This window comes from Aythya fuligula, chromosome 3 (assembly GCF_009819795.1).
Source record: "Aythya fuligula isolate bAytFul2 chromosome 3, bAytFul2.pri, whole genome shotgun sequence".
In the NCBI taxonomy this organism is placed as follows: Eukaryota; Metazoa; Chordata; class Aves; order Anseriformes; family Anatidae; genus Aythya; species Aythya fuligula.
The window spans coordinates 113,513,077-113,537,418 of NC_045561.1; the positions used below are offsets into that span (position 1 = coordinate 113,513,077).

The 24,342-nt window shown below is 42.6% G+C and overlaps 1 protein-coding gene across 4 annotated transcripts in view; it reads left to right on the top strand.

The window, feature by feature from the left end:
• RUNX2 (RUNX family transcription factor 2) overlaps positions 1-24,342 on the top strand; it is a 148,883-nt gene that overhangs the window by 92,318 nt on the left and 32,223 nt on the right. For all 4 annotated transcript variants that reach the window (XM_032184836.1, XM_032184838.1, XM_032184837.1 and 1 more), the window contains exon 5: positions 21,619-21,792. In XM_032184836.1, the coding sequence (XP_032040727.1) occupies positions 21,619-21,792 (174 nt within the window). The remainder of the gene's footprint in view (positions 1-21,618; positions 21,793-24,342) is intronic.

The window sequence follows — 24,342 nt, forward strand, 5'->3', positions numbered from 1 at the left end:
GCAAACCATCAGCCACACACAGTAAGTTGCAGCTGAGCATGGCGTTGGACTTTAAGCACAAGTGATAACTCATTTAGTCATTTCAGATCAAAGTACATTATCTAAACGCGTACCTCTGGATTTATAACAAGATCTCTTCAATCTGTTCTTCCTCAGCAAGTTATGACCCTCCCTAGACGAGGGATTTGAGAAATTAGTGGGTTTGGTTTTTCCACTTTCTCCACCCTTTTGAACAGATGGGATTTCTAGCTCCTTATCTTGTGGATCCTCTGGGCCATTTTCTGTACGCTGTGTCTGTGTAAGTTTCTAGGAAGTGGTGCCTGTCCCTGTACTAACATTTGATGTCCCTAACAACATTTGGTTCTTATTATATGTAGATACAGACAATCCTTGGATAATCATAAATATACATGTCCATGGGGAAGATCCCATCTCTTCCCTCTCGATTAAGATAAGATTTTTGTAAGGGAGGAAAAGAGAAAAAAGTGGGTCAGCAATGGGTAACTCCCTGAGCTCCTTTGAGAGCCCATTTCTCATGGCCCCATCCAGCAGAGGAAGCTGATATCAGACCCTACCTCAAGTACCGTAGGCGAGGTGTTGGGGTGGAGGCATCTGCCATAGGCTCCTTATACTCCCTGCAGGTCTCCAGGAAACCTGGGACATGTGTAAGCCCTGCAACATGGACAGTGACCAGGTTTCAATTAAAGGTCTCAGTGAGAGTGGCTTCTGCTCTGGGAACAGAGAGCAAGCTCCCAAAAAGTCAGCAATCATTAGCCGAGTGCCTAAGCAAGATTTTTTTTTTGAAGCATTAGTTAAAAATTTATGGAGTTTGGTAGGCAAAGGAGATGTTAGCCAGAGTGAGCTTTACAAGTGTCAGAAAACCCTAAAAACAGACATTATCCTGGAAATATTGACAGTGGACTAGGCATCAACTTGCTGCTGCACAACTTGGTTGGGTTTTTCACCCCCAGGGGATTAAAAATAATGGAGTTGTATGAGAGGGGAGAAAGCCTTCAGGCTGTTTTAATCTGGAATTCTGCAACCTGATGTTAATGAGAAAAACTATTTTTTTTGGGCCATTTTTTTTTGCCAGTTCATGTCTACATTTCAGACAGTAATAAATTGTCAATTTGTTTGTGAAACACTTGGCTTGTTGCATTTCTAAATGCAAAGTACTAAAGCAGTTACTGTGAAATCCCATTTCACTTTGGCTCATGGCATTGCAATGACCTCTTTTGTTGTCTTTTGTAATTAATAACTTGCTTTTCTGTCACTTCCCCTTGCTGCCCATATAAATATTTCTGCAATGGAGCCTCTGATATTTGCTAACCCTGCCTTTCGTTAGCAAGACTGAGCACATGGGAGCAATTTGGGATGCCAGGTGTGTTCCTCTATGTGTTACCATTCGGCATGTCCCTCCTGCTCATTGCAGTGCTGATGTAGAAAAACTCAGGTAGAAAGAAAAAGCTGTAAAAATGGTGAATTCTTTCCTCTAGTTACTGTGATACTTGCAGCTGTGCTGACACAAGTAGCTCATGCTTCTGCTGCTCTGCACGTGTAATCCAGAGTGCAACCATAAAATAAAGGGAACCTGGAGTAGCCAAGAAATAAATAGCTTCTCTACTAGCATACCTGTCTCTAAAGGCTTGCAGTTTATGGAGGAGTGGAGCAGATTTGTAAAACTGTAATTTTTAAGAAAGTAAACTTCAATATCTAATGGTACTACAGCTAGAGCAATGAAAGCTTTTAGTGAATGCGAAGAGGGGAAACCACCCCAAATACATGTGCAGCAAATGGTAATAGAAGGAAGGAAAAATAAGATGAATGGGAGAGAAAGAAGAGAAAATGTTTGCTGGTCTCTGTTTTTTTTTGTGTGTGTTTTGTTTTGTTTTGTTTTTGGAGGAAGCCACCAGAGAATAACAAAGAGGAAGACAAAAAAAAATAGATTTTGTTTAAAAGGAATCAAAGAAGGAAAAAGACAGGGAAAGAGCCATGTAAATATTATTTATTTGTCCTGCTGGCTGATAAATTGCTTCCTTCTTAGTTGCTCCATTGAAAACTGAGCAGCCAGCAAGTTTTAGATGATCATATTAATAACATTGGTTTATCTTCAGTAATTTCTAAAGCATGGGAAAGAGTGCTCCAGAACCTGCTAATAAACTCTGCACAGTGCTGATGGGAAGAGAATGATCTCTAACAAGCCCATAATTTCAAGACTAATTGATGAGATGCCCCATGAAATAATTATTTTGAGTGTTGGCAGTTTCCTGTAGACCTCAACATAGGGCAGGGTGGCTCTTTTCCCTGCTTGACAGGGTTTTAGTTCTCCAAAAGTATTGCCTATTAACTCTGGGGTGTTATGAGTCACATACTACCAGCACTTGCTGCCCTGTTTGACACGGACGAGTGAGGCTAATCCTGCATATAGTAGTCAGGTAAACAGGCATCCTGTGTGTTCAGGCATGGGGAACAAAGCTTCACAAGTTCCATCACAAGAAACTGAGATCAGTGGAAATCCCCATCGAGATAAGGAAGGATATTTCTCTTGCACCAACAGCCCATGCCATTTCTGAAAAGGCCAAGGGAATGATGGCGTTTCCAGAAGTTTTACCTTTAGGGAGTGGCATAAAACTAAGGATGTTATCACTTGTGATCAGAGATCTCGCTGTATTTTCACAAGCACATTAATAGTGGCCCACGGATACCAGCCATTAGAGCCATGTGAGTATGAGTTCCTGTTGCTGCTTTGTATGATAAGCAATATTTTATGTGACTGCTGAGTTCCTGAGTTTTGTTCAAAATCCCCAAATTACCTGACATTACACGTTGTTGTTAAATGAAATCTGACTTCCTAGACTCAGGCATGGTCCTGCCTCTTGAGCAAGAAGGTGAGATTTGGGCTTAATAATCTCAACGTGGAGTGGCATCTTGCTAAGATAAAGTGGATTGCCTCTTTGAACTCAGTTCATCTGTCAGAAAGTCAGATCAATTTAAAAAGTGAATCAGTGCTCAAGTGCAGTTTTCCTGTCTTTTTTTTTTTTTTTTCTAGTCCTTACTTAAAACCTCAAAACCACGATGGGTAATTTCCCCAAGATCCACTTTAGATGTTTGTGGCATGTAGCGTGAAGCGTAGGTGCAGCTGGCCAAACCCAGGCACTCTTATCCTTGAGAGCATTTTCCTTCTGTTTCAGCGAATCACACAGGAAAAGCTGCCACCCCACTCCCCACAAAACCAAACTCTAACCGGAATAGCTGTACTGGCCCAAATCTGGTTTCTGAAGTAAGTGGGAGTTTTGCCGTAAGCTCAGAGAACCGCATCTGGCCATTTTTGCCCCATTTAACATCTCTCAAACCTCTGCCTCCATTTGCCACACCTCAGCTGACACCTGATTATTTTTCCACGGTACTGAGACCTTATCAAGCATGCAAAGCTCACAAATAATGTCTAACCACAACTATCACCACAGGAAACATTGGCCCAAAATTTAGGTTTTGTTTCGAAAACAGAAGGTTTGGGGGAGAGAGAGAGCATTGTTCAATCTAGCTCGGACAAAAATATGTTGGTAGCTCTGCTGTCACTAGCATTTTCAGTATTTCTTTGCTGTGTCAAAAGGCTCATTCAGAGCATTTTCACAGAATCACAGAACTGTAGGGGTTGGAAGGGACCTCAAGACATCATTGGGTCCAACCCCCCTGCCAAAGCAGGTTCCCTAGAGCAGGTTGTCCAGGTAGGCATCCAGACGGGCCTTGAATATCTCCAGAGAAGAGATATCCCCACAACCTCCCTGGGCAGCCTGTCCCAGTGCTCTGTCACCCTCACCATGAAGAAGTTCTTTGGTATGTTGGTGCTGAACTTCCTGTGATCCCTTTTGTGGTCATTGCCCTTTGTCCTGGTCCCACAAACCACTGAAAAGAGGTTGGCCAAATCCCTCTGTCTCCCACACTTCACGTATTTAAGAAATTGGAGAAAATTCTCCAGAGCTTACAATATGAATGGATAACGTGGAAAGCAGTAAGTCCAAGGGAGAAACTTGCCTTGCATCCAGCACTAGCATGATCTGGAGCTGAGCATCAATCCTCCACCCTGTAGCAGAGCATCCTGCTCCTGCCCCACATACAGAAGCCTAAGGTTGTGGTAGGACATGGAGCTGAAGAGATGGATTTTACTATTTACACGACCATAATTTATCTGTAGCATAATGTTGAAAATTGTCACTAGAAGAAGATTAGAAACACGTTTCCTGCACAGTTTCCTCGCTGCTAGGCCACACAGACGTGGAGTGTTCCATTAACAGCTGCAGAGCCACGGTACCCAGCCGAGGAGGGTGCTCACTGGGGAGCCTCAAACTGCACCTCAGCAAGCTTTGCAACCCATCAAGAAAACAAGGCCATGACCCATTCGGTTCTGCCCTGCTTACTGGTGCATGTCTGATTTCTGAGCTGACGTCCCAGCCACTGCTTTCTTTTTGATCTGGAGAAATGGGTATTTTACATTGAATTCAGAAGAGCTCAATGAAAAATCCTCCAATCCTGCAGCAGACCTTCCCCTTCCTTCACCCTCTTGCTACCAGGAATTAGGGCTTTGTGATAGCACAGGCAGATTGGCACACTAGGATTATGTGTGTGCTTTCTTTGGATTTAATTGGATTTGCTAGTCTGAAATGTAACATGTTTGCTAATTTCATAAACTAGCTACTGTAACTAAAATCAGACAGAATAGCTGAAAAAAGCCAGATTGCATTTTAGTCCAAAAGGAATATTTCCATGCTTAAAGGGTGGTCTCCTTTCTCCCTTTAAAGTCTCCTTTAATCATTGTGTGTCTTGGTTAACATCCCTGTTTTTACAGTATTCCCGTAGTTTACATTCAGAGTTGGATAGGTGATGTTTTAATACATTTTCTATTGTTTTTAGTTAAAGGAGTTTCATTTTGCCTGGACTTTTACCCACTGCTGATTGAAAGATTGGAAGTTTTGCCCTCCAGTCTGTCTAGCTGAGGTGAAAGATCAGCAGCCCAGGGTGGTTTGGAAAAATGTTCTCGGCAAAGTCTCTGCTTTGTGCTCACAGCATAATTCAACAAAGAATTGAAGCACATGCTGAAATTTAAGGCTATATTTAAATTTCCTTGTACTTGATGTGGGGCACACATTTGTATATGGCCTGTGCTATTTCAGGGTCAAATGTGGGAGGTAAAATAATTGCATAGGAAACCTCAGCAATGGGAGAAGTTTCCCTTTGTAAAGATATGGTTACCCCAGGTTGATGCTTTGCTGCTGTGTATTCTGGAGGCTTCGATCTCAGTTTTGCTGTCTTCCAACCAAAGGGAATTAAAGCAGCAGTCAGAGGCAAGCCTTATGCGCTGTGACAGGTGCTAATCTTCCAGGAAATTCATCCTACATCCCACCCATTAAGGGAATTTTATATAAAAATGGCTTAATGTCTCTTTAAAGGTGTCAGCAAGCATGTGAGGACCACACAGCTTGGGTTCCACTGCAAGTAATGGAGTGAAATTGTCTGCATAATTATTTTAGTTGGATTGAGAATCTGCAGTCCTCTCTCACTTCAGGAAATAAACCTCTGTTAAAACCATATGGCAGTATTCTCAGAAGAGATGTGATTACAGGGCCACTTCTCTTTCAGATCTCCAGGCAGAGTTAGAGAAAGTTGTTATGTTTGTGCATAATTAATACTTTTTTTTTTTTCCTTGTGAGCAGACACAGAAATTTCATTTTTAGCATGTGTGAGGGTGCTGGTGTGCTTGCATACCGATGTAAGCTTTCATTTCGGTTTACTGAAGCAACAATAAATGATGCTGCCTCTGAACAAAGTCAGAGACCTCGAAGAAATGTGCCACCATGTACATGTACCCAAACTGCATAGTGAAGAAACACCATTAACACAGAATCACAGAATCGTCTAGGTTGGAAGAGACCTCCAAGATCATCTAGTCCAACCTCTGACCTAACACTAACCAGTCTTCCACTAAACCATATCACTAAGCTCTACATCTAAATGTGTTTTAAAGACCTCCAAGGATGGTGACTCCACCAGTTCCCTGGGCAGCCCATTCCAATGCCTAACAACCCTTTCGGTAAAGAAGTTCTTCCTAATATCAAACCTAAACCTCCCCTGCTGCAACTTTAGCCCATTCCCCCTCGTCCTATCACTGGGCACGTGGGAGGATAGACCAAAAACACGTGTCATGCTCATTTCAATGCCGCTTTTACAGGTGACACAGGGGTTACCCTGGTTTGAAGTGATGAGAGCTTGGCTAGCTTCTTGTTAATGCACTCACGCTTCCGATTCTGCTGTGCTGTGGTCCTGAGCTTGTGGCCGGGCAGCGCCCTGCTCTGTGCTCTCAGGATGCTCGCCGCAGCGCTCAGTGCAGCTCCTACCCAGTACCCGCACCCGCCCCAGAGCTGCTGGGGGAACTGCTTGCACGTTTTGGCCCGTTTTTCGTGTCGCTGTTTTTGTGAAAGCAGAGAAGGAAACATCCAAGCACTAAACACGAAGGTGTGAAAACCACAGAGCTTGGTAGAATTACAATCATCTCAACTGGCAAGCAAGCGTGCCTTGACTTTCACTTTTAATTCAGCATCCTCTTACATCAATTTGGTACAAATGTACAGCCATTTGTATTTTAGTGAGGATTTGCACCAGAGTTACCAAGAAAACAAGAAACATATCCTAAAATATTATCAAGGACAATCAAAACGTTAGCAAACCAACCATTCCTAAACACTATCAGAAACTGTACCAAAGGAAAGCAAAACACACAAAAGTATATTTTGCTGTCAAATCAGAGAGATGGGCAGAAACTAAATTACCAACGTGACTGGTGAAAGAGTGCATGTTGGAGAGAGGTGTTCTGTCCCAACAACACAGTGTAATATCAGCGACACAGAGAAGGGAATGAATTTTCCTTACTTTATGCAAGAGATGTGATTTTAAACCACTGTCCTCTTTGCCATCCTGTCAGATACTTGGGGGATACCCTTGGCCATAGTTTGGCGATCTAAATCCATCAAGGGTTAGAAACTGGGTTCGGTGTTGGTCGTTTGGTGAAAGGGAATCATTGGCACACTGACCCTTTGTCAAGGGAGGAATAAGTTGTTTGGGCATCAAAACTGGTCATTGCAAGAAGGAGCAGTGATGGGGACACTGAGAGCCAAACCCCTCTGCTGCTGCCAAAAGGGGAATCATCCCATGGGTGTTGTGGGAAGCTAGGGTGAAAGGACAGCCGTCCTACCTGGAGAAGAGGTAAAAAAAGAAATTTATTTCTTTCTCATAGTGCTGAGCTTTCTGTAGACTTTTACCTAAAAATATTTGATTTTTCTTTTTAAGCCTTTACTTCCTTGCAGTTTGTGTTGAAGCTGGAAGAAGTTTTCCATCCCTCTTGTTGCCTTTTTACTTCATTCAAATTGGTTAAGACAGATGAGTTTCACTTGTAAAAAAAAAAGCAAGGCGACACACCACTCAAATATATCCCATTTCTTCAGCGTCACCAGCATTGCTTATTTTAGTTTTCTTGAACAAAAGGGGAACAGCACTTTGTGTTCTATTTTCCATTATTCTTTGATGGAATTAAATCAAGTTTGTGCTTAAAGAAAAAAAAATCCCTCATCTGAATGTGCTATCCTGTAATAAATGATGCCTATGGTTTGGATGTTTATTTCATCAGTGGAAAAAAAAAAGCAGTAGGGCTAAAGGTAGACTACACAGCTTGTATCTAAAATCCCATATCAAAGGGATCAAACACCTAACTGTCACTGTTATAGTGGGAGCAGCTATGTTATTCCTAAAATGAGTCATACAACATTAAAAACAAAGTGAATAATAAGGTTTAAATTTCTGCAAGCTCTAAAAACTTCAGGGCCAGTCTGTCTCCCACTGAAGACTGTGGCAAAACCTCTGTTCGTGGCTCTGGCTGAAAGCTTGGGCTCCATACGGTCCCATTTTTCCAACTGTAGGTTCACTTTTTTTTTTTTTTTTTTAATCCTGTGAATTAAATGAGGATTTGCCACCCACAAAATGAAACCCAAGGAAAGAAACTTGCTTTAAATAGAATGAGCTATTGCGATTATATTAATAGCATGGGGATGATGAGTATTTCCAGAATTTAAGTACTTCAGTGTTATTTTGGACTGTTTTAAGAGAACGGCATAAAATAGCCTTGTCACTCTTGCATTGCAGAGATGTTTTCCACTGGTGCACTGTGGTGGGCATCCAGACTTCATGACTCACCAAAATAATAATTAAAAATCCTAGAGATTATTCGCAGCGCGTGCCAATGATGAACCAATGCGCTCTCACGTATTTCTAAACTAGAGGCTTACGTATAGGTAGGGCTGTATGAGCATGCTTGCGTACAGCTGTACGGCTTTGAAAGCTGTTAACTTCACAGCTGCCCACTTGAGTCACTTGTGATTTTTATAGCTAGGCATTTACAGCTTCTGTCTCTTTGAATTTCCAAAGAATTCTTTGAATTTTGTGGGTTTTTGTTTTGTTTTGTTTTTGTTTTGTTTTTGTTTTGTTTTGTTTTTGTTTTGTTTTGTTTTGTTTTGTTTTCAGAGGATTGCACCCACAATGTAATGTGAAAGCAAATCCTGTGAACTCTGATCTGGTTTAAAAACTGAACCTTGTGGGACCTCAGGGTGCTGGTACCAAGACAGAGCTTCCCACGTCCAGCATTCTGTGTCCTGTCCAGCCCAGGGAGGCAGTGACCAAAAGTTCATGTCCTCTGAGTTCCCCTGCTGTACAGGAGAGGGGAGACTCACCAACTCCGACCTAAAACTTCGGTGCTGTTTGGAGCACCTTGCTCTGCCATACTTTGAGGAGCAGCCACTCAGCACTAAGCTGGATGCTGCTAGCAGCAGTGGGAGTGGTGTTTGGGGTTTTCATGAGCTCCTGGCTCAGCCCCCCAAGGCCTCAAGAGCCCACCCCTTGATAAAGCAATGAGGGAATCCTACTGGAAATCCTCTCCTGTGGCAGCCCCAGCATTTCTCAGGCTGTCCCCGGGTGTAGATCAGCTCTGAGAGCTGCTCGGTGACTGGCATCACCCTCTGCTTGTGTTGGACACCCTCCAGCGGCCTCTCGCAGGCAGGTCCCCCCCGCCGCCCGCATTCCTCGGGATTTGTTACCTTCTGGTAGCCAAACTCGCAGGCAACCGGCTGGCGAGATTTATTCTCCAGGACTCTGTTTTCCTATTGTTTTAAGTTCACGGGAGGCTCCCTGTTGCTAAACAAACTTTACAACTGTAGGCTATAGGGTCAGCCCCCTGCCCGAGCCCTTCAAAAACAATGACGTGCCTGGTGGCCAAACACAGCCCATGAGCTGTGTCGCCTTCCCCTTGGTCTCCCCAGGGGTTTGGCTCTGTTTTGATGTGAGGCATCACCTCTGAGCAGGTTAAATGCCACGACTCTGGCTTAGGGACTGAATTAGGAACCTACAAAGCTTTGGCTAGGGACTTGCATCTCATAAGCTTACGGCGCTTTGCTGAGTTTTGGACGTGATGTTGTTAAACAGCTGGTCTGGGGCAGCAGCAGTCAGCCTTAGGGCTTGGGAGTTTTAATGTGAGATGAATGTATATAGGGCTGGAGTTTCTGTAGCATGGATTTATATTTGGTTTCTACCAGTCTTTGCTACGATTGTCAAAAAACAAAAAGTTCAGTGGAGGTGGATGGAAATGAAGCACAACAAAAAACAAATAATGCCCATATTGAGGCTGTCTGGTTGGAAAACCTCAGCATTTTGTAGTCTTTCACTGTGTCGAGGAGTTCCCTACATTCAAAGAAGACACAAAACATTTGCTTCCTTGCTTAGGGATTTTTTTCCTCAAGACGTTTGTCATTTTGATGGGTTTTGTTCTTCTTACTGGCATGGGGAGGAGGTTTTGCTAAAACACGTGTTTTAGTAGAAGGGGATGGCCAAGGCTACTCTGTGTGTGACCATCACTCTTTGAATAACCGGCAAACAAACAACAAGAAAGCAACAGCCAAAACCAACTGTGGACTCATAACATGTTAATGATTTCCAGGACTTTCACCTGGGGATGTGGGAACACTCTCGAGCACTGGGCATGAAATACTAGTTTTATTTCATTTTTTTCTCCCTTGAAAATAAGTGGAAACTAAGAGTCATGCTTGCTAAATTCGTGGAGAAATTAATTTTGCAATATCCACTGTGAGGCAAAGAGATGTCAAAGTTATTCTGAAGTTAGAGCTGGAGGAAACTATGACACAGAAGGGTTAATACCAGCATTTCCAATCTATGGTTCCTTGTGGGCTGCAATACCCAAGCAGACACAGCCTGAATCTCACTGTGCCTTTTCACGGGAGCTGGAGATGCTGAATGCTTTGCAGCATCAGGCCCACAGAAAGCCTGAGCTGCTTGACTTGATACACTCGTGTTAGAAGTGCTGTGTACGTGACTTAACCAAGCACAAACGCTCACTGAGTCCTAGGACAGTGGGCCTAAACCTCAGGCAACCTAGTCCGTTTTTCCTCAGATAAGTATTATATATACTTAGATCATCACTGACATCTGTCCAGATTCTTAAATCCTCCGGTACTGTGCCTTCCACTTACTTACCAAGTCTGGTTTTTGTGCTTTTTCTTTCATACTTAAAAAGGAGGTTGCTAATATCATACATTAATCTCTTAAATCTCCTCCACCTCAAATGAAGCCAGCTTTTTCTTGTTCTCTTCTCTGCTGACAAAGAGACCAATTGATTGCCATTCTCTTTAGGAAACATTTTACTCTTATCATGTCCTTTCCCACTCTTCTCTTTCTCTAGACTAAACAAATGTATTTCCGTCAACTTTTCCATGTGGGCTATGCTTACTAACTCTCTTATCACTCCTGTTGCTCTTCTCTGGATTCTCTCTAATTCTTCTGTATCTGTCTTAGAGGGTGGTGTCCCAAACTGGATAAAGCTCTCCAGCTGATGTCTCACCACTTCTGAGCAGTGTAATAGTTACCTTCTATGTCTTTGCTGCAACACAACCATTAATCTTTCCCAGAGCTGCATCTGCTTAATTTTTTTAAAGGCAGAATCCTGTTATTGACTCACATTCAACTGGCAACTCTCTGCTATCCCCAGATCGTCCTCAGCAGTGCTCTGCTCTATCTGTTTGTTGTGGTGCATTTCTTAAATCCCAAGTGTTAGTGCAATGTACTTCAATTTTACTTTGTGCCATTTTATCAATGATCTGGCAGAAGTCATTTCTCCAATTTGCTCACATCCTTTTGGATTCGGACTACTTTCACCGGAATCTGAAGGACTCCTCCCTACTGTGTGTCACCTCAAGGTTTTAAAATCCTACTTTGTATTGCATCGTCCAAATTATTCAAGAAAATAATAAATATTAATTGGCTGAAGACAAAATGATGCTTAAAATACAATCCAATTGGATCTCATAGCAATAGTCAGTGGGCAGCCCTGTAATGCCACTTCATGCATCCTGTTGCTGTGCTTTAGCCTTTAATGACGCTGCCTTTCCCTCAAAGGCTTGAGAGCAGAGCTTGATCCACCCCAGCTTTCACCTGGGCAGAAATGCCCCTGCTGGCAGTAGCAGATGAAGGTGGAGCATAACAAAGGGATCAAAACTGCGAGTCACCTCCAGGACTCTTGGCAAGATCTTGAGGACATTTCCTCTGTTAAGCCTGGGTGCATCATTTATGAGCTGCTTCAGGCTGTCCAACTTCAAAACTTGTGCAGTGTGCCGGCCTTGTGCCAGTGCTCTGACTACCCAGAAAGCCGAACACCTTCTCTAACATGACAGTTACCCCAATAAACCCACTCGCTGCCAGCAGCACCAGACTTTTATTATATTTTGGCCACTTAAAATGGGCTTTTGAGTGTGCAAATAAGAGCAAAGGATGGTGCTAAGCATAATTTTTGCTGGGGCAACCACCAATTCTTTATACCTTTCAGAAGGAAGAAAGGGAGACATCCATCAAACTGTCATTACAAATTAGATGCCACAAACCTAAGCTCGTGGAGCCGCCAGGAATCTGTAAACCTTTCAAAGGATACGCCTGTTTTTGACATTTAAAATAAAAAGTCTTCATAGATTTTTGTGGAAAACACTGATGGGCCAGCAGCTAAATGACATTTCTCAACAGCCGGACAGACTCCACACAAACCGAATAGATTCCCGGGTTTAGAAGGACAGGTTAATTACTTTCTTTGCTATGCCCAAGAACAAATAATGGCTGGTCTGTATTACTTACTGAGTGGGAAAAGATCTTTCAGGGTGGTTTGTTTTCTTTTCTTCCCAAAGTCTGAAGCATCCTGGCTTTTGCCTCCATCTAGCCTGACTGTAGGTGCCCTTTATATAACAATAACTTGATACTACTCAAAATACTTGGCACTGCAGGCAGGGGAGTGGAATGTAATGAGAACACTTTAGCAGGTCTGAGGGTGAGTAAACTCCAGTAGTTTTGGAATGAGAGGGTAGGGTTTTTGGTGTAAGTCTCTCCCTCACTTGGCATTCACAGACAATAAGAATACAAGGATTAACATAGTAGACTCCGTTTATTACACTTGGGTGGATAAAGCAATTATCTGTCTATCAAGGCTGTAGTAAATTGTGCAACAGCATTAACATGGGTGGATACGTGGATAAATGCTACGCTGCCACAGAGGGTGCTGATACACAAGATAATCCTTCAAGTCTAACTTGTAAAGACTGTTTTCTTTTGGAGTTTATATCATGTTACCCTGGCGAGCGTGGATTGAAATGGCATCTTTTTTATTTTTAACCATGTTTTCAGGTTTCTTTAGCCATCTGAGTTTTATTAGTAGGGTTATTTTAGAAATATCCCACTTTAATCAAGTTTAAACAATCTGCCTAAAACCTGCTGTATGGATATAAACACAGTAGTCTTCTAATGCAGCAAAACAATCTGTTGAAAGATACAGTACAAACACACACACATCCATCTATTATTGCTTAACTGTTGTTTCTTCCATGCCTGAATTCCCATTGTAACCGCAGTGCTCTGTCTGCAGTACGCTCTCTGTTTTGGGGGTTTAAAACAAAACCAAAGCCCCGAAATGCACCTTACTGATGTCTGGAGAGCAGGGAGTTGCAGGGCAGCACAGCATCGGAGAGCTCTGAGGCTAGATTTAAACTAAGCATCTTAAATCTGTTTTAATGGTTGTGTTTACATCGCCCCCTTTTCGTTCTTTTCAAGTAATCAGGTTTCGCAAGCATTAAGAAAACCAACCCCTCCTGCCAGCTGGAGGGAGGCCAGCTCAAGATTTTTTTTTTCTCTCGCCCCCCACCCCCTTCAGTTGCTATGATCTTTACTGCTGTTTGCTGCAGCAAGCAGAAGTTGGCGGGCTCTTTTTGGGATGACTACCTCTGGGGGGGGGGGCGGGAAATGTCTTCCTATTCCTTAATGATATTGCTGGGTTAGCATGAGGATGGTAAAGTTGGGATGAGCAGCTCTTGCACTTTTGCAGTACGGCCCTTGCTCTCTGCCTTCCCCCCTTCTGCTAAAAAAAAAGAAAAAGGAGGGAGGAGAAGGGGGAGAGTGTAACAGATACCAGCATGTAAAGGGAATTAAGGCAGGGACTGAGACTTGCGTGACAGTCTCTGTTTATATGAGTTGTCTTTAATGTCTCTGAGCAGTGATGCCAGCAGTGTTTAGCTGGTTTCCTGGCACATGTGAACACAGATTCCTTTATGTTCCTGAACGATGGATAAAGTTGAAGGTAGAGCCTTGTGGTGTGAGGAGCTCTCACCTGCTCTCTCCCCAGCCAACCAATTTGTGATGATGTTCAATGAGATGTTGCTTAGCTGTGCAGAACGAGCTTCAGGATACAAGTCAAAATTCAAAAACTTGAAAAGAGAGAGAAAAGAAAAAAAGAAACTCAGGGGACTCCCATGGTGAGGAGAGACCTTGCTGCTTTGTTGAGTGAGTTAGAGAGCTGAGGGGTGGCACAGCAGAGGGGCAGAAGTGGACCTGGCATCACCGGGGTGAGCTGAGATGCTGGGGAGAACCAGAGCAAGAGCAGACACTCAAGCACCTTACTGCTCTTCTTGTCCTTGTCCTCAAAGTGCCTCTCCATTTTCATTCATCAAATCTTCCAGTTTTGCTCTGTTCACACAGCTTTCCCTGTGTGAGCTTCCCGGCCACCTCAGTCCCTGCCACATGTCCCTTGTGTGTCCTGGGAGCAGCCTGGGGCTCTTGGAGCCCTGCTCCTGCCTCCTTGCATGGAGATTTTTTGGGAGCAAGAGGCTACTTTGCAGCTGTTGCAAATTGCTGAAAAACCCTGACCTCTGGGTCTGTCTTTCAGCTGGATATGTGCTTTTCACAGACCCCAGATGAATTTTAAAAAGCATTGATCACACTTTATATTCCCAAAGGCTTTTCAAGGATTGAGTTAGGCTTATTCCCATGGGCACTCAGGGGCACGGAGTACGTACCCATGGGATAATTTCCCCTCACCCTTCCTGCCCCTTCCTCCCTTTAACCTGCTGGAAGCTCTTAATTCATTCCAGACAAGGGGGGCAGCCTGCAAGTTGAGCTTTAGCTCCCAATAAGTCAATGGGGAGATCACCATTGACACCAGAGATGCTCCCAGGGCTTAACCTCAACATGGGAAAAACTAACGTTCAAACTTACCCCTGCCTCGGCTCACCTTGGCTTTGAGCCATAGCTCCTGGAAGGTCTTAGCGTAACTGATTCCCCTGGGAGCTGGATCTGGCCCTTTTGGAGCCATACCAGCAATCCTCACAGACCTTTGGGAGAGCAGGGGTCAGGGCAAGAAGTTCAGTGGGATTTTGCCAATGGGCTGCATTAGATCAGTTGAGCAGGATCGGAGCCCATCCACAGCATATGTTCTTGTTTGCTACTTATTTTCATTTCTCGGCAATAGTTTCAGGTCCAGGCCTTGCCTGCTTTGGGTAGAAAATATGTCTTTTTTTGAGAACAAAAAGAGATGGGGTCGTGTTTTCTGCCTGCGCCTGTGTGACTCCTGTTGACACTAATAGGGCTCTGTGTACAGCTGGGAGAATAAACTCTCTAGTCTAATGCAAACCAGTGCCCTCAGCTATTTAAAAAACAAACATATTTTTTTTTCCTCTATTGAGTGAATTAAATGCAGTTACTGCACCTATGTAGATCCTTGTTATATGAATTATAAGAACCTTTCCTATGCACAGCCTATGGCCTAATTATGTAATTATGTCTCTTGGGTAGATTATATTTTTCTTCTCATAATTGTGTCTTTACCCAAGAGACTGGAAGGGTTCCAAGCTTTTCCCTTTCGTGGGTAAAAATTGTTTGGCTCCCTTGCATTTTGTTTTTCTTTTTCATGAACTTTGGGTTGTGTGTGTTTGGTAGGAGTGGGCCAGGGGATGGCAAAGGGAAGCCAGCCTGGGGAGGATGGGTTCGTCACAAGTGGGACTCTTGTGACTTGCTTCACACGTTTTTGCTTGTGAAGAGCTGATGTGAGTCTTCTGGGCTTTTGCTGATTGATGGCTCTCTTATTTTTACCTCCAGAGCGTAGACTGACAGCACTTTGGAGTGCTATCTTGCAGAAATGATGTATTGTCTGAAATTTGTAACAGAACAATGAACGTCTTTGCTTCATGCTGAATATGCAGCATTATTCAGTCCCTGTGCAACAGCTGCTAAGAAGCCTTAGGCTCAGGTCTGAACTCTTACCATAGCTTAAATGTGACTTCAGCTTTACAAGCCTGTAGCTGAATTCACAATCAATATCTTCCAGTTACATCAGATCCATAGGATCAAATGGGATGAAATGCAGGAACATGTCCAAAGAGAATTTAAGTAAAAAATGTGATGAAATTCATAGGACATGTAAACTTTTTTTTTGAGATGTTAATTTGTCTTCTACAGTGTGTACACAGAATTATGTCACTACTGTATTAACATTAAAAGATGGAGTGTCACTAAGATGCCTCTATTTATAAAGTTAGTAGGAAAATATATACACATTCTTTAGATTTCTAAAGAGCTTTACCTTTAGTGAACAGTGGGAATAATCAAAACTTGAGCTCTTGGGCTTAGATGTCCTTCTTCTGAAGTCAGGGAAAGCTTGGTCTGTATAGGCTGTAATTTATAGGTTGTAATCTAGGTGATTCTTATTTGTGTTACCCCTTAGCCTTAAAGCAAGTCCCTTTTCCATTGCAGTTTTCTTCTCTTTCAATCTCAACACTCAACCCAGAGCCACTGCTGTGTAGAAAGCCTTGGTTACTCGCCTCAGCATTCATAGGGTTTTTATTTAATTTACTCTTACAAGATGTAGACCTCCATGGAGTGACACCCCAAATTTCCCCTGGGTCCTGCTGGTGCTGAGCACACTCACAACATAGAACACCAACAGTGGTGCTATTTTGTGTCTGACCGTCATCCTAGCAAATGTGTCCCCAGCAGGAGATGGCCCAACTTTTTGCTTTTGTGACCTTTCTGCATCCCTCGGAATTTTTTACAAGAGACACCTGACTCCCATACAACTTTTTGTTTTTGCTACAGCAGACGCGAAAAAGATAGAAATGGGTGATGACCGAAAATAGCTATTCCACTTGAGAGTGATAAAAACATCTGTTGACAATCTGGTAACCAGATCTCTTTGGTACCAGAAGGAAAGAAAAAAAACAAAACAAAACAAAAAAGCAACAAAAAAACCCTACCACCATCAACAAAAACAAAAATATGGTGGGTGGTGTACGTGGTACAAAGAAAGGGTGTCCCTGAATGTCAGCATCTGGCTAGGCCACGTGTAGCATAATCTGATTAGTTTTCAGTTCCACACCCACAAGCTGAAAGATAAAAACGCACACCCCTCCTCCCCGAGGAGGGAAAGATCTTCAAGCATCAACACCACATTTACATTCTGCAAGTCAGCCTCTTCCACAGCCCGATTTACATCTTGACTTCTCCTGCGGTGCGGTGGAAGCTCAGGGCTGAGGGACGAGCTCGCATCCCCTTCCAGTTACCACATCCAGCTGACTCGCGATTGCATTGCTTTGATCTGGAAGACGTTCCTTCATTTCATTTAAACTGGAATGATTAATTTGGAGATGAAGCTTTCTTACATCTCCTGCCACGGCTGGAGTGTGGTAACCGAACAGAGCAGCTCCCAGGTGCTATTTTGGCACGCTCTGAGGCTGTCGGGGCCCATCGGGCCAAGGTGGTGGGTGAAGGCCCCAGCTGGCTGGCTGAGGCTTGCACCGACTTTTTTGCACCCCCTTAGTGCTATTTGCCAGGTCGGTTCATACAGAACGGCCAAAATTGGCGCTAGGAAGATTAATGGCAATGCTTTCTGTCTCCAGAAACTGATATTCATATTGGTGTTTGTTTTGAACGTGGTGGAGAGAGATTTGGGTATTGCTCGGCACACATTTTGTGCTATGACAACAGACAAGCCAGAACTGTCTGTATAGCTTTTGTCTATTAACTCCACAATATTCTCATTTCTTTTCCACTTTCTTTCCTGTGACCCACTCTATTTCAGTGGCTGTTGGGTCTCATCCTTATCTGGTGTCACTTCATGTGACAGCCTCAGTCTTTTTGATTGCATTTCCTATCAAAGGCTGCCTGTGTCCCTAATTATTTTGTCCTCTCTCAGTAAGCCCAAGCCTACCACAAAATCTTCTTTGTAACGGAGTAACCGACACTAAATGCAGTGTTGCTGGCAGGACCATCCTAGGCGCCGAGTCCTGGCATTGGGATAGCTGCAACATTAGTTTATCCTATCCTCTGTGTAGCCTCATACTGCTTTTTAATGTAATCACTGCTGCAGCAGATCACAGATTCTCACTAAGCTATCCACACTTACTACCCTAATCTTTTTTCCTGAAATAAAATTATGCCTCATGACTGAGACCAAGGAATACAGCTTTTCTTAGCGCACTCCCCTGGGATGAGGAATTTCTCTGTCAACGGGCACATATATCAATGAGAGATGAAAAGCAGCTTGTGGAATGAGTTTTAAACATGTATCGCATATTTCATTGCTGCTGCTTATGTGCTACTTAGAAGGCCTTTTTACCAGTATTTCAGCCCATGCTTCATGGCTGTTCTGTACTTAATAGGATATTATTTTTTCTTTCACAGAAATCAGGGCAAAAGAACTATTTAAGTTTCCTACATTTCTTTGCAAGCACCTCCTGAATATGAACTTTTTTTGTTGAGTTTCCTACTTATTTTCAATGTGGGCACATCAGCTTTTATGAAAGCACAGTAACCCATAGCATACAAAGTTGTAGTGTAATATCATTTTACTGGGGCATTTCGCTTGGGGGAATGTGGCTCTTTGCGGGTCTCTTTGTAACAACATGACTCTGTGTTACAGCCCTAAATTTTAAGTGACCAGAAGAGGAAGGCAAGTCTGTCTTTGGCCCCTTGCTGGTTTCTGGGGACTTGCAGTTCCATTGATGCCTGGGGTCTTCCAGATGTGCACAGATCTCTTTTCCCTACTTTTTTTTGGGGGGGGAGGGGATGGTGGTGATGACAACACTTAAATCCACACATCTCTCAATTATTTCAGTTCAAACAGATGTGGGAATCTTTCTTATTCTTCCCCACCCCCATGCCTACATTGAAGCGTGCTGCTATCCTGTTGAATTTTGTCTTTCAGTGATAGACCCAATTCATGTAAATAATACACATAGTTAAACACAATATCTGTTCTAGAAAAGCTATGGGCAAAACGAGTGTGATGGAAACAAAGCTGGTGGTTGCTGGGTATGGGTTGATGCAGGAGTGCTGCCCTATATAGTGATTGTTCAGTAAGTGTGTAGAAGACAGTCAAATAGTTTGTGCACTGGTTTGTTAGGAAAACATTTTATAATTCTTTAGCAAAAAAGACCCTGTATAAACATGGGGCAGGATTTTTCTATCAAAATTCAAAATCAAATTCACTTTGGGGATAGATTCATTCCCAGGTAAAGTCAGCCTTATTGCATAAAGTCAGAGATAGGCTAATAGCGTTTACCTTATTTTGGACCCTCTTGAAATTGCTGAAATGCAATTAGGAATGAATTAAAGAGAAAAGGGGAGGGGAAAGGGATTCTTCGGGAAAAAAAAAAAAAAAAAAAAAATCAGACTAGAAAATGTGACTGGCAAATGGAAAGCCAAAAACAGAAAAAATGTGGAAAAAAAAAAATGCAGGAGAAATCCCAAGAGAGTACTGACTGTGTGTGTGAAAGTTATTTCTTTAGATTTAGCAGCACCCAGCTTGTACAACTTGTAATTTGCATAGATGGAAGAGATAATGCTGAAGACTACCAGGCTAGATGTTATCCTATTAATTAAGCTGCCATTATAGAGTTGTTACAAGCCCACCAGAAATCATTCCCCATTTGAAGTGATCGATACCTCTTAAAGAAAGGAGTCACCTGTGTTAGCTGGTAGTTCTCTAGGTCTCTGACATACAGCAGCTCCTTCTCTTTAATGAGAGAGCTCCCACCTACCCCGTGTTTTTATATTGAGTCATCATGGGGGAGAAAAATCATACTTCAAAGCACAGAATAATGGGTCAACTAATTAATTTTTTAAAATTACTAGAAAAGTTTCTCCAAAATTAAATTCCATTCAGTTTCTTCTCATCTCCCGACCTGAATCCTTCAGTTTTCTCAGAATCCCAGAATGGCTGATGTTGGGAGGGACCTCTGGGTCCATCTGGTCCAATCCCCCTGCTCAAGCAAGGACACCCAGGGCAGGTTGCCCCGGACCTTGTCCAGGCAGCTTTTGAGTATCTCCAAGGAGGGAGACTCTACAATCTAGAACACTGATTTCTCTAAATCTAGTTAAAAGCTAGCTATTACAGAAATCACTTTGCCTTCAGTCATATTTGAGCATCATGGTCCCAGTTAGATGATGTGAACTCATGTACATCAGTTCTGTAGTGACAGACACCATTAAATTGCATTTTATAAAGAGTGATGGTCTGATAGTTAGATCCCGGGGCTCCATGGCCTCATTTAATACAGTTAAATTAAGGAGTGCCAGAGCTGGCTCTGTGGCCCTAAGACTGATGGGGCAATCTGACCGTGTCTGCAAAGCTGAACTCTCATAGCCTCCTAGCATAGGGCTGCATTCACACTGCTGAGGGGTAATCCAGTTTATCTCAAACCACTGGAGATCACCTGGAATGTTTCAACCCCAGATCATACCAGGGACCCTTCTTAATGTTAAAAGCATAAAAATATCCTACCCAGTTATTGCCTGTGATGATACCCCAGCTCTCTTTACAAGGATGGAGGCAGCTGTGCAATCTGGGGGTCTGGGTTCCCATTTCAGCTCTGCCAGGGGCTTTTCGTGTGACCTTAGTTGTTAATTTAGGGTAAGATTAATTCCATTTAATGTTGACTAATGGTGAGGGTGTCTAATTAAACTAGTCATGTGGGCTCCCTCTCTGATCAGAGAAGGAAGAGAAAGCAAATTCAGTAGGTGAATCATCCTGTTTTAAGACTGGTGTCAGAGACAAATGAGTTGAATTGCCCTCTGGAAGTAGCTATTTCTTTCCATTAACTCTAGAGGAAGTCTACATTAGAAGAGTTTAGACTAGATGCCTGATTTATGAATGGCTAAAGTTAAGTAAAATTAGTCCTGACCTTAATCTCTCTGTGTGCCTGTTTCTCCATATGTTGAACGATAGAAATAACACCTTCTGTGCCTCACATCCAAAGCTACCATTGTGCGACAAGCATCTATAATTACTTTGAAAAGTAATTAAACTTCGGGGCAAAAATACAACAATTAGAGAAGTAAAACCTTTACTCTTGAAACATCTAAATGACAATATGAAGAGTACCAACCTGCCAGCTGGTGCATCCTGTTGCTCTTGTAATTTTTCCCCTCTACATTTTGACAACTGAGCACCCATAAAAGACTTTTCCAAGTGCAGTCCTATGACACAGAGGCAGTGAACATCCTTTTGGAGAGAAGTAGGAGCATAGAGGAAGGCTGACCATGCAAGGGCAGTGTAGGACCCAGTCCTTGCCAGAAGCTTTGATAGTATTCCTTGTGATACTGCCCTTCTCAAATGACTATTTTCTGTTTGGAAAAGCTCCCAAGTTACGGAGGAATGGAAGCTTATAACTAACCATGACAGAGTTAAATAAAAAGAGAGAAAAAGTTGGGAAGATGAAAAACATGCATTTTCTTAGCAAAAATCCACAACAACATATAAACCAGGCATGGAATAATTGTCCCACTGTTAACTTCTACTTACATGTGAGGCTTGCTCTTGGAAAAAAAAAGTTTTGCCCCTTTAACTATCAGTATAGCTAAAAAAGGAAAAAAAAAAAAAAGAAAAAGAAAAGAAAAGAAAAAAAAAAGACCTTGTGTGGGTGTCCATAAGTGCTTATTTTGATCCAAATTACAACATGTTACGTATCTGTATGGGCACAGTTGTGCTAGTTAAGGCTTTCACCAGCACAACCATGTCCAAAACACAACCCCCCCACCGATGTTGCTGTGTTATTGGGGGTAGCTGTGATATGGGGTAGCTGTGATACCTACAAAGTCCATTAATCTAATAACAGGTCCTTAGAGGCCTTTTCTATTTTTTATTTGGTATGTTAAATTACTAAATCTTGTTATTAACGCTTTTATTTTATGATTTACTGTTTCCAGGGCACAGACAGAAGCTTGATGACTCTAAACCTAGTTTGTTCTCTGAACGCCTCAGTGATTTAGGGCGCATTCCTCATCCCAGTATGAGAGTAGGGGTCCCGACCCAGAGCCCACGGCCCTCTCTGAACTCTGCACCAAGTCCTTTTAATCCACAAGGACAGAGTCAGATTACAGGTAAGAGACAGAACCATAGGTTTGACTTGCACAGGCAATGGTAGTAATTGCTTATGGATGGATATTTGTGTCTCAACTGTAGAAAAAGAGGCTGTTACATAGTGAGAGATGTGTTCCAGGCAAAGCTAGGTGGGAATAGTTTTCTTCTATAGCATTTGAAGTTGAAAATGTCTTTTTTTTTATATATGTATCTTTTTGCCATAGGTCCAAAAATAGTCAATCTGGGTAAATCGAGTAGGAATCTAGTGAAATTCTGTCATGTTGCTCTGCCTTTATCTCTGTTATGTGCAATAGGACATATTAGTGCATTATTAGAATGAACATTTTTATTCAGCCTTTTTATTTTGCACTGGTGTTGAGTGAAGCAGCCAGAACTCAATGGTCTTTCTGTCAGAACAATAACACAGTCTTCTCATGTGACAGTTTCGTTCTAGCACTGGTGCTGACCAATGTTACAATAAACGAACTGGGCTAGAGAGAAATCTCCAAAGGTTGCTTATGAGGGCTATATGCAACATTTATGATTGCATGCTGAGAGACAGATTTCAATGTGTTGAGAGAAATCATAAAATACCACATGTCACAGATTATAAGGCTGAAATAAGATGTTTAACTGCAGCTATGCCAGAAGTTTGCAACAAAACTGTATAGCCTACAAAATAAACTGATTTTGTCATATTTTATTTTATTTTTTCCTAAATGCAGAGCTGTCTATATTTTTCAAAAGAGTTTCAAAGCAACCTCTATCTAATTTCAGACATTTCTGCACTCACAACTTCTGCTGATGCATTCATGTCTGTCTGGGATGTGAAGAGGTGTTGGCCCTGACCAATTCACTTACTAGAACTGTTGGAGAACTTAACTTAGGTGCAAGTTTGTCAAAAAAACTCGACTCAATGTACTAGACTGGTTTAAAACTCAGTTTTGCTGCTATAGTTGTGTCTAACACCCGGAGTCCTTTGCCAATGTAATACACCAGTATTCCTTTACTGGTAAAGCACTCCTAGTGTAGACATAGTCTTTGAGTCAACCTAGGAAGATTTCTGGTTTCATGTTTCAAGTGGTTTTGACATGATACCAGCTGAAACTTAGTGGTTTTAACAAAGTGTTGTGGCTTTCTTCTTCTTTCTTTTTCTTCTTTTTAAAGTTCAACTGGTTTATTAATTCGTAGTAAGGAAGAGAAGTAAGTGGGTTAATTTGAACCCAAAGCACTCATAGAATTGAAACAAAAAAATTGTTCCCATGAGCTGTGACAAGTACTCCCAGATCTAGAAGTCTACCTTTAACTCGTATGACATGTTTACAATATATTAAATATGTTGCTAGCACTCATTGCACAGTACCTGCTGCCCACAAGCATTTTTTTTGGGCCGGGTTTAGCATTTTATTAGTTGGACGTGTGAAGTCAGGACTCTTGTGCACATCATTTTCTGGGTAAGAACTGCCAGACTGAAGCCCAATATTTTTTCTAACCTACTGCCTTCTGTCTGACAGTATCTGGGGACATGACAGTCCCCCAAAAAACAGAGGGAAAATCTGGGGCTATAATCAGTTTCTCTTTTCCTTCCTTGTGCCCCCATAGTTTACCTATTGTGCAACAGTATATCTAAGAATGAAGGAGGGGGAAATTCTTCCTGACCCCATCTGGTGATCAGCTTATGCCCCGAAGCACGAGAACTGAGATCCCCTTGTAATTTTCTTCCTCACTAAGTGTAACCTCATATGCTGTTCTCATTCACATAAATGCCTCCTGTAGAAAATGTTCTGCTGGGTTTGATTAATAGAGTACTTCTCTGCCTCGTTATGAATCAGCAGCAGCATTCACAGATCTGAGAGGTGAAAACTTCAGATGAGGCTTAAATAAGCCTGGCAACCGACAAAGCTGTGTGGTGTTCCCTATCTGCTCTGCAGTTTGAAGACTCAGCGGTTCAAAGCCAGGAGCTCTGGTCCAGCTGAGGCTTCATCCAGACAGGGAAGTGGTGGTGGTAGGGCAGAGGGGGAAGTGAGCTGAACCAAGAAAGGCAGGCTGACTTTCCCATCTATTACGGATTATATGCTTTTCTTGACAGCTAAACTCATAGTCATGGGATACTTTAGAACCCCAAAGTGCTCTCATTTCCCCCAGAGCAAAGAGGACTCCACTGCATATTAAAGTTTTTAATGAATAAGGGTCTCTATTATGATCCAGTACAGTATTTGCCATTCCCCATTCTTATCTCCTCCTCAGTTTAGAAAAGCCAAATAGCCAGCCCTCAAAGGCTACTTGTTAGCTTTCTGGTAGCCCTCCCATTTAATAAGGCAATTAGTGTGAGCATGTTGCATCGGTGTGAATTCTGTGAATTGCACTGTCTTCCCCACAAGGCTCTTTTTGTGCTCTTCAGGATGTTGATTGTAATCTGTAAAGCTCTACGTGCTTTGATGTTCCACCAAAGTGCTGGGATGCTTCTGCGGACAGTCCCTCTGAGTTCTTCTGGGATGAATGGATGCTCGTTGCCACACAAGTTGTGCCAATGGGAGGCAAAGTGGATGCCTCAGACCAGGCACCTCTTT